This window comes from Aulonocara sp. 'chitande type north' Nkhata Bay, linkage group LG3, assembly GCF_057382095.1.
Source record: "Aulonocara sp. 'chitande type north' Nkhata Bay isolate Kocher_YH1m ecotype deep benthic linkage group LG3, A_spYH_male_GT1.1, whole genome shotgun sequence".
NCBI classification, from domain to species: domain Eukaryota; kingdom Metazoa; phylum Chordata; class Actinopteri; order Cichliformes; family Cichlidae; genus Aulonocara; species Aulonocara sp. 'chitande type north' Nkhata Bay.
Genome location: NC_141346.1, coordinates 22,262,504 through 22,273,678, shown reverse-complemented (window position 1 = coordinate 22,273,678; position 11,175 = coordinate 22,262,504). Strand labels below are relative to the sequence as shown.

Here is an 11,175-nt window from a genome sequence, read left to right as displayed (position 1 = left end):
GTCCTGTAACTGAAAATAACTTCAGTGACTTGACTTCAGACATGACCCCTAGAAAATGTTTAAAATGTTCACTACTTTTGAGACATATCTCAGCACAGTTCACCAAACTGAGCACAGGAAACAGGAACCAGTCTACAAGCTGCATCAAACACAGCATTAGTCTGAACTGGTTTGTTGTTCCGCCCACTGACAGTGAACTGAAACAGTGAGGCTTGATTTGACACAAAAACAGCTCAGCTTCTTTGGGAACGCTTCTTTTGTAAAACTATATAATAGCATTAAGTCTGAAAACTATTTAATTATTTTAAAAATACTTTTAGTAGCAAAGAGTCACCTGTGCTCACTATTGTTAAGTCTTCCATCTACATCAAGACGACATGGAGATCAGAGCTCTCTGCATCAGACTGTGTGAGTAGTTGCTCTAGTTCTACATTATTAATAGATTTAGGTTATTCATTCTGATTAAAAATATGACAGTTTACTTTGTTTTATATTTTAGGCTAGAAAAGTAGTATTTTTGTGGACATATGAGATGTAATAATACTTTTAAACTTTTAGTACATTTAGCAATTTTACAGTACATGTGTTAGTTACTCTGTACCTCGTTTATCTCTGTTCAGTGATGACCATCATGATTATCTTGGGTGTACAGGATGAGAAAGTTGGTGAGTACCAGCTGTTTGCTTGTCCATATCAATGTTCACATTTTGGACAAGGAATTTAGCAGAAAAAAAATAACTTGTGAGAGAAAAAAATGTTTCTGTGATATTTGTTATTGTTTTATTTACTGTTTTATTCATTCACTGTTGATGTGTGGGATGCCAGATTTAGTAGTAAACTTTAAACTGAGTCTTTCTTTTTTCTTTGTTTCAGATGCAGTTTCTCTTCGTGTTGTTCCAAACAGATTGCAGTTCTTTGAATATGAATCAGTGACATTTTATTGTGAAGGAGTCGATTATTGTGAAGTTGTGCATAGAATTAAAGGAAAAATAGAATCATGTAGTAAAACTAACAAGAGGACACCAACAGGATCATCCTGCTCCATTCAAATTGTTTATGCAGACAACAGTGGAGAGTACTGGTATGAGACTGAAGGAGGGAGAAGAAGCAACATTATCAACCTCTCTGTCACTGGTACCTTTGAAGAAATAAACATTAAACAAAAATTAAAGAACTTTTTTATAATAAGTTTTAATTAAATTTAATTTCTAGTATTTAACTATCAAATGCATCTCATTTAGCTGGTCCTGTGATCCTGGAGAGTCCTGCTGTTCCTGTGTTGATGGAAGAAACTGTGACTCTGAGCTGCAGAAGCAAAATTCCTTCCTCCAACTTCAAAGCTGATTTCTACAAAGATGGATTTTTCACCCACAGAAGCTCCACAGGAAGCATGACCATCCAGAGAGTTTCCAAGTCAGATGAAGGACTTTACAAATGTAGCATCTCAGGAGTTGGAGAATCACCAAAGAGCTGGCTGAAAGTCACAGGTGAGACACTGAGATGTTTTAAAATAAGGTTTTTATGTATAATTGTGATATAAATGACAGCTGATGCTCTTTATGTAAAACTGGTAAATCCGTTTGTATTAGCATCTTTGAAATACTGAGAAGTTTCCAGTGTGCAAACCTAAATTTCAAATTTAAACAACTAAAACAGGTGTGCCAAACTTCCATAGTGTTTTAGAAGTTTTAAGTTGGTTGGAAAGATATTTCATGTCATTATGAAGAAGCTAAAATTAACGTTTGATAGTTTACCATTCTTTTCTCATTTAAATCTTCCTGTCTTTTCTAACCATCATTTAGATTCTCAAAATGTAAATTACACGATTAATCCAGACAAAGAAGTGCGCCATTCCTCCTCTGCTGCCACACCTTGGATCATTTTAACCATTTTAGTCAGTGCTCTGTTGGTGGCAGTGGGACTGTTTCACTTTGGCAAAGGTTACTGGAAGAGAAGTAATGAAAATTATTATTATTGTTATTATTGTTGTTGTTGTTGTTATTATATTTATATTGAAAATTAGTCTGTCAGACAGATACATTGTCTGATTTTCTATTCAAAATAATTAATAAATATTTATTTCTTTAATCTCCGTAGAGGCTGGCACAGTGGAAGCAGGCAGAGCAACATATTCTGCTGTAAGAAAGACAAGAGGTATTTTACTTTGCAACAGTAGCACAAAATTACTTTTCTGAAGAAATGGATTGGTTTTGTTTTTTGCATCTTTGTTAGATGTGTATGTGATATTTATAAATGTATGGATGCAAGTGATAATTTGAGCTTCCAAAAGCCTCCAATGAAAACCGCAGAATACAATTTTAAAGCTCATCTTTTAGACACGTACTGTATCTCAATATAGGTCCATGTGGTATTAGATACAACTTCAGACATGCATTCAGTTTCAAAATCAACTTTAAATTGAACCCAATTACTTTCTCTTTCAAACATTAATATTCAGTGACTAGCATTAATTGTCTCACAAAGTATTCTTCAAGAGAAAAAAATGCAGAATACAACCAAGAATTTTACAATTTGACAACCCATAAAACAAAGAAATATATGATTTCCTTGTTTTGTCATTAAGTCATCAAAAATTTGAAAATAAATAAAATACCTTCAAATGATATCTGAGATTCTTAGGGGGTAGAGTATATACTGTACACTAAACCTAATACAAATAGTTAAAAACTGTAAAGTTTTAATATATATTTTAGATTAGAACAAAATAAGCTACAATACAATAAATATGTAAGATTAGATTCCCTGCTTATTACAAAGAAAATACCACAGGTATTTGAGTCGTAATAACTTAGAAATTTCCCCATTATTATGTTCTTTTGTCTTTCTTGTTACTCTACAATAAGCGTTTTATTAACAAGCTGTAGTTCCACATTATTACCTCCAGTTTTGGGGCCCTTATTATCCATATTATACATACATTTAAGTGTAATATTATTAATCTGTAATGACTATTGTTACCATGCTGTTAAGTGACTATTACTTTGGTAACTGCATGGTCATAACTTGGAAATTCCTAAATTATGTTATTGTTGTTACCATACTATTAAATCTTTACTTCTAATAGAAAGTGCTACCCATTTAATTTAATCTCTTGTCAAAGCAGAAGCAGGACCCAGCAGAGTGATGTCCTCAGCAGGTCCTTGCCAACCCATTGCAGTGGATCCCTTCTATTCTGTAATACAGTAGGTAAGACTGGGGACAGGGATGCCTTATGTGCTGCATTCACACAATGTGTGATGCATAGTTTGGGATTGGTAAAATAGACAATTTCTTACATGTAATATGTATACTTTTTCATGCATTCGACTCACTCACTCCCAGATTTGTGTATGTAAAAATGCTGATTTCATTATATCCTCCAGAGAACCAGCCTTTACATTTATTTCCTCTGTAATGAACATTTTTTGGGGTTTTTTTTGTCTAGGTCTTGATCTACTAAACAGGACTTTCAGGGCTTTTCGCTGATATCTCATGTGTTTGGGTGGTCTCTTTTAGCTCCAAAGATGCAGGGAATCATAAAAAAAAACGTTAATGGGAAGATTCTCTTTTTCTTCAATTCTCAGGAGGATATAGAAACAGAAACCTAATGTTTTACATTCACCGTGCTTATTTGGGAACTACTATATGAAGTGGATATTGCTGTGAAATATGCACCATTAAAGTAATTTTGTTTTCAATTCAGTTTTTTTCCCCCTCTACACTTCTTTTGTGTGTCAGGTTGAAGAAAGAGACCTGTCTGAAGACTTAATCACATCCGAGTAAGAGCGAAAACAACGAGATTTTATCACATATTGTTTTTGTTGTTAACCAAATTGTACATTGTCATCTTAGTTTGGTGTACATGTCTGTAAACCGTTATAACTTTTTTTACTCAGTCAGATGCAGCTAGTTGCCATTCCCATGTGGTTATAAGTATATATAAAGACTGAACACAAGCACAAGCGCCTGCCTGATATGTAGAAGTTGAACTTTAACCAACGTGCTTGATCTTTCTGTTTTTACACATGTATGAATGCTGTTACAATAAAAGTGCTGCTGCAGCTTTCATAGACACCCACTGTGGTCAACTGCTGAAGTCAAAATGTCACATTACTTTATTTGAAAACAGATGACCCGAGTTTGTGGTCAGCAATGAAATATAACAGCCAAGTTTGATACTGAGGATGACTTTAACTGACTTTAACTGTGGTCTAGAACTGAGACAAAATAAGTGGTGACTTCATGCTGCAACTTCTCTTCAAACAAAGCCAAAATAATTATGTGAATTTCTACATTTTTTGGTCAGACTGTGTGAAAGCAGAAGTCGTGAGGTAGGTCAAACATGATTTGAGCAAGCACATAAATATGGGGAGATGTAGAACTGAAACAGATACAAAAAAAAAAGAAAATATCGCTGATGGCCCGCAGTCCAGTTGAAGATGAGAAGGAGGAAAGTTCTTTATATTTGTAGGGTGTTACCTTACAATGTTAAGCCTCTTAATAAATAAATGATTGTAATTGGATTGTAAGGCTCTAGAGGTACAACTTACCGACCTATTTAGTGACCTTTGTGACCTTTGATCTTTGAAAAATCACCATGAAACAGCAGAGACAGAGGTTTACTAGCTCTAAATGCAGGCCCTTTCTGAAGATATACCTTTAGTTTGCAATCGATGACAAATAATGATATGAAATATAGGGATGCACATATCTCCAATTTCACCTTATAAGAAACATGCTCGAAATGTTCCTGTGCAGGACAGGAAACATAAGAAACTAAGGAGGGCCACTCCTGCTGACTATTGCTTGAACCCCCAAAATCTGAAGATGGTGCTAAATTTTCAAAGCACTGAGATGAAGACAGAAATGGACATTGTTAAAAGTCCGCTTGTTCACTGTAGCTGGTTTATACTACGTTACCCATGATGCACCTCGGTATCTGTACTTCCGGTTGGGAACGTGTTCAGCGCAGCGCTGCACAGATGAGAGGTGTGTCGGAGGAGTAACGTATTAACGTGCATTCGGTGTGAGTTAATACTGCGTGCGTGCTTACCATGTGAGTATTGTAAGATGAGAGTGAGGCTTGTTGACTTTATCTGTGTAATTTGCTATCGCTAAGAGGCTAGTCCCGTTGCTATCGCTAAGAGGCTAGTCTCGTTGCTATCGCTAAGAGGCTAGTCCCATTGCTATCGCTAAGATGCGTTTTGTTTGGCCTACTACAGGCAGCCTTGTGTTCAGCCCATATTTCATTCCATATACGACTTACTGTCAAGCATTGTGGTTGTAGGTGGATGTAACTATTTACTATGTTTATTCTCTGAATCGTTGCAATCTGCAGAGGTCTGGTTTGCCAATGTATATACAAGCCAGAAATTCATTTATGGTCTTAGGGTGCCATCTAGTGGCCATGAGGTTATGGCAGATTGTATAACATTACGCTGGAAACCCACAGTACTGTATAAGGGGTACACTGCTATCCATAGTGGTTAATACAAATGTTTGTTCTTTCTGTTTACAGATGACCACACACACACATACCCATATACACACTCACACCCCCGTTACCTGCATGTGAATACTGTAATGCCTCCCTACCAACGCTGTACATCCTGTTGATGTCATCTGCCACCTCTTTAGTAAAGTTATTTGAACTACATCACTGTGGAGTACCATTCCTTCTGACCGAGGACGACTCAGTTGAAGCGTGATCGGCAATCAGTGCAAACATACATTACAAGTGGTCCTTCGAGCCGGATTCGCCTTGGCTGAGTTAATGAGATGGCAAACCCTCAGGATAGAGGTGCATCGAGTAGCCCCCGTCCAACGCGGGAGAAGAAACTTCCAGGACATCTGGTGGACTATGAGCACAACCTAACTGAGCCATCTAGCGCTCCAAGTAGTTCAAGCAGCTCCGACTATGAAGAGGATGAGAGATGGCAGAAGATGGAATCAGTTTGGAGCAGTGTCCTCCAACACATGACTCAACTGCAAGTGTCTATGGAGGAAACTCGTGGGACATTACTGAAGCGGGTGGAGCGTTTGGAGCAAGCTTCTAAACCTGGCAGTCCTCTTCCCCCAGAAACAGGAGCGTTAGAACAACCCCAACATATTTCCTCCATAACAGAAGTTGCACCACTACAACCTAGCAATGAGGTGTTACATGACACCACAACACCGGCGAACATGCCGACGCCAGTGGAAACATCTGCTCCATCACCTCCCCGTAAAGCGAGCCTTCACATTCAGCCAGTGCTGCACCCTGCCACTTATGTAGCTGCATCGACGCCACTCAGGAGACCTGGGCGATGCACTGCTGAACCCTTCTCATATCAGCGATCGGAACATCAGCTCCTGATGAACAGGCCAGGCCAGGTGCAGCTATTACATTCTGCATCCCCAGCTGATCAGCCACTACAACATGCTCATCTTTCAGTGTACCAGCTATCACAGGCTGTGGACCCAATGAGTCTGCAGCAGATGTCACATCCCGCTGCTCCTGTCTTCCAAGTCAGACATCCAGCTAATCCTGTGTACTTGCAGCAACCTTCACGTCCACCAGCGCCTGTGACCCAGCCATCACAGTGGACAGAAGCTCATCGCCCTGTGCCCACCATACTGCATCCTGAAGCTGTGCCTGATCCAGCTGGCAAGTACTATGTTCCTTATCCCTCAGGCAGTAACTATTCATCATCTTCCTCTGCTGAACACCATAATCCACAGGTTGCCACAACTCACCCAGCAGGAACGCCTCTACCAAACCTGATGGAGATGATGGTGGCGTCTTCATATGGCATCCCAAAGCCTAAGCTGGTGATCTTCCGGTCGGGGAGAGAGAGTGACTTTGCCTTATTGAAGAAAGGGCTGGACAGCACCTTAGGGCCACATTCTCATCTGGGAGAAGAGTACAAGTATCAGGTCCTACTAGATCATCTAGAGCATCCCAGCGCCTTACAGGTAGCCAAGCGCTACATTCACGACCGCACTCCCTACACTAGTGCAATGAGGGCGCTAGAGCAGAGGTATGGACAGCCAAGGCAGTTAGTCCAAAGTGAGCTTAGCACTATATTAAACTGCCCCCCTATTAGAGCCGGAGACTCTCAAGCTATTGAAGACCTCTCCCTGTCGGTGTCCAGCCTGGTTGGGCTTCTCAGTACCATGGATGAAGTAGCAGCCAGTGAGCTTCATTGTGGTTCACATGTGGATAGACTGCTTACCAAGCTCCCTCTGAACTACAGGGACAACTTCATCGAGTACTGTATCACCCGGGGGATCATCCGCAGTGGCAGCAGCCGAACATACAATATGTACGACTTCTCAGAATGGCTCGAACGGAAATCCCGAGTCCTTCAGCTATCCAGACAAGCCTCTCAAATGCCCCCGGACAAGCCACGTCCAGAGAAGAACCTACTCAAAGCCTCAGCAGGGCTCAAGCCACACAACAGATCTGCTTCCATCTACTACGGCCCAAATCCAGCCCAAGCCAAGCTAAAACAGGAGGGAGAATCTACAGCTCCAGATCCGACAGTCCAACCTAAGAAGAAACAGAAGTTCAAACCTTATTGTCCATACTGCGAAGGGACAGAGCATTATCTGAATGGCTGTGATGGATTCAAAAGGCTAGACCTCAAAGCTATGGCTACCTGGATTACCGAGAAGGCCAAATGCTGGCGCTGTGGCCGTAAACATTCTCCAGAGCAGTGTACTCTGAAGAAGCCGTGCAGCACCTGTGGTGACCAGCATTTGTCGGTGCTCCATGACCTGGTTGAGGCCAAGAAGCGGGACCCTAACATACTAACTGTGAGTACTAGTATGGTCTACCTAGACTATTCAAGTCACTCAGGTCGTGTTATGCTTAAGGTAGTACCAATCCAACTACATCATGGGAGCAAATCACTGGATACATTTGCTGTGCTCGATGATGGCTCAGAGAAGACTGTTGTGCTTCCAGCGGCAGTTACAGCTCTAGGTTTGGAACAGGAGGAAGCAACACTCTCACTGAGAACTATCCGTCGAGATGTAATCCAGATGAAGGGAGGCTTTGTCTCATTTCAGGTGTCACCAAGGGCTAAGCCCAAAGTGAGGTACAAAGTAACACATGCCTTCACAGCCCAACAACTGAGCCTAGCTACTCAGTCATGTCCAGCTGAACAGCTAAAGAAGAAGTATCTTCACTTACAGAAAGTCCAGATTGAGGGATTTAACCAGATCCAACCTTTGGTGCTGATTGGCTCAGATAACGCTCATCTCATCACCCCTGTCCGCCCCGTCCTTCGGGGGTCGTCCAAAGGGCCAGTAGCTATCTGCACCAAGCTCGGATGGGCCATCCAGGGGCCGGCCAGTAGTATGCCTACATCTGAGGGGGACCTGCAGTGCCTGAACATGTGCCTTTCTCCTGCAGAGGCCCTGCATCAAGATGTGAAGCGTTTGTGGCAACTAGATGCTCCCCCCTACAGGACAGAGAAGGAGGTCACACGGTCAAAGGAGGACAGAGAGGCGGTAGCTATGTTGGAGACAAAGACTATCAGAGTCCCAGTAGACGGTGTCGAGAGATACGCCACTCCGCTGCTGAGAAGAAGGGACTTTCCACGGATGTGTGTCTCTCCTGAAGCAGTAAAAGGCCTCCTCAGATCCACCGAACGTAAGCTGGCCAAGAATCCTGATCTGACCCTCACATACAGCCAGGAGATCCACAGGTTAGTAGATTCTGGTTATGTTGTTAAGCTGAGCCCAGATGAGACACATAGCCCTTCTGAGTCATGGTATGTACCCCACCACATGGTACATCACAATAATAAGGCTAGGGTGGTCTTCAACTGTTCGTTTGAGTTTCAGGGGGCCGTCCTGAACCACTACCTCTTACCAGGACCTCCCTTGGGGCCCACTCTGCTGGGGGTATTACTCCGCTTCCGCCAACACCCTGTAGCTGTGAGTGGAGATATCAGAGCCATGTTTCACCAGATTCGGCTGCTCCCAGAGGATTGTCCTCTGCTACGGTTTCTGTGGAGGGATTGTGAAACTGACCGGCCCCCAGACGTATATGAATGGAGAGTTTTGCCCTTCGGAACGACATGTAGCCCCTGTTGTGCTATTTTCGCCCTACAGAGACATGCAAGGGAGCACGAAGACACCCACAAGGACATCTGTGACTCTGTCCACACAGCCTTCTATGTGGATAACTGTTTACAGTCCCTATCCAACCCAGAAGAGGCAAAGCAGCTCATCGACCGAATGAGAGATTTACTCATTCAAGGAGGATTCGAGATACGTCAGTGGGCGAGCAACGTGCCCGAAGTAGTTGCTCACCTGCCCGCTTCAGCTAGATCAGAGAGCTGCGAGCTTTGGCTGAACTTCAAAAGTCTCGACCCACAAGAGTCAACATTAGGACTCAGCTGGCACTGCCCGACAGATGTCCTGGGATATAAGCACCGCCCTATAACCTACTCCACGGTCACGCTGCGCAACGTGTACAAGGTACTAGCTACCCAGTATGACCCCCTAGGTTATATTTGTCCCTACACTACAAGGGCCAAGCTGATTGTACAGGCCCTGTGGAGCACAGAGAGAGGATGGGATGAGCCCATCGAAGGGAATCTACTTCAGTCCTGGCTTGAGTGGGAAGGTGAACTGTCACACCTTCAGCATGTCACCATTCCCCGCTGCTACACTCCTTCTCACAACTCCAGCAATGTGACATACGAGGCTCACATATTCTGTGACGCATCAGGAAAGGCGTATGGGGCTGTGGCTTATCTCCGAGTAATCGATCAACAACTGCCCATCGCCACATCATTCCTGATGGCTCGCTCCAGAGTGGCCCCACGTAAACAGGTGTCAATACCCCGGCTGGAGCTTTGCGCAGCGCTCACAGGGGCCCAATTGGCCAAATTACTCCAGACAGAGCTCACCATCCTCCTGAAATCGATCTACCTGTGGACAGACTCCACAACGGTGCTGCAGTGGATCCAGTCTAGTTCCTGTCGCTATAAGGTGTTTGTGGGGACTAGAATCTGTGAAATACAGGAGCTGACATCTCCTGAACAGTGGCGGTATGTGACCTCTGACCTCAATCCTGCTGATGACATCACCAGAGGGAAACATCTCGCTGACCTAACTGTCCGCAATCGTTGGTCACATGGTCCACCCTTTCTGTCACAAACTGCTGACACTTGGCCTAAGTTGCCAACAGAGTTCCCGGCATGCAGTGAGGCAGAGCTCAGGAAGACTGCATTCTGTGGGCACGTTTCTGCATCCCCGACTTTACCGGATCCAACACAGTATGCCACGCTAGATGAGCTGATTGCTGCTACCTACCAGACCCAACACGGGGCGGCTGACGCTCCTATTACAGCAGCGGAGCAACTAGAAACCAAAACCATGCTGCTTCGCTCGGCACAGACTGACAGCTTCTCAGAGGAGGCCCGAGCCCTCCAGATCGGGCACCCAGTCCGCTCAGACAGCCGTCTTAGCGTGCTGTCCCCTGAATATGACAGTCTTACCGGTCTCATCAGAGTCGGAGGCCGCCTCCGTCGAGCTGCCGACTTAGATCCAGACAGTATTCATCCCATTGTATTAGCAGCTGAACATCCCCTGACCAAGCTCATCATAAAAACTTATGATGACCAGCTCCTTCATCCAGGTGCAGAGAGGCTGTTTGCGGAAATACGGCGCACCTATTGGATTCTCAGAGGACGTCAAGCCATTAAGAAGCATCAGCACCAGTGTGTGGACTGTAGGAGATGGCGCGCCTCACCTTCTACACCCAAAATGGCTGACTTACCTTCATCGCGGCTGAGACTCTATAAGCCGCCGTTCTGGTCAACGGGCGTAGACTGTTTTGGGCCATACACGATAAAGATAGGTCGTAGAAGAGAGAAACGCTGGGGAATCATCTACAAGTGTCTTACAACCAGATGCGTGCACCTTGATCTCCTCCCTAGTCTTGACACCGATTCCTTCCTTATGTCATTACGCAGATTTATTGCACGCCGAGGAAAGCCATACGAGATGTGGTCTGATCGAGGGACCAATTTCAGAGGTGGGCACAGAGAACTCCAAACGGCGTTTGAAAACATGGAGCCGGACCTCAAGCAGCAACTGGCCAAGCAGACTATCAACTTCTGCTTCAATCCCCCACACTCTCCTCATTTCGGAGGAGCATGGGAAAGGGAAATCAGA

General features: G+C 43.7%; 1 protein-coding gene across 1 annotated transcript; it reads left to right on the top strand.

Moving 5' to 3' along the window:
- The first annotated feature begins 377 nt into the window (after window positions 1-377).
- Window positions 378-3,608, top strand: LOC147334573 (low affinity immunoglobulin gamma Fc region receptor III-B-like). Its single transcript, XM_086285951.1, has 7 exons — window positions 378-408; window positions 621-665; window positions 874-1,134; window positions 1,242-1,487; window positions 1,803-1,940; window positions 2,098-2,154; window positions 3,517-3,608. The coding sequence occupies exons 1-7, from the start codon at window positions 378-380 to the stop codon at window positions 3,606-3,608; spliced, it is 870 nt and encodes a 289-aa protein (XP_086142077.1).
- The last annotated feature ends 7,567 nt before the right edge of the window (window positions 3,609-11,175 follow it).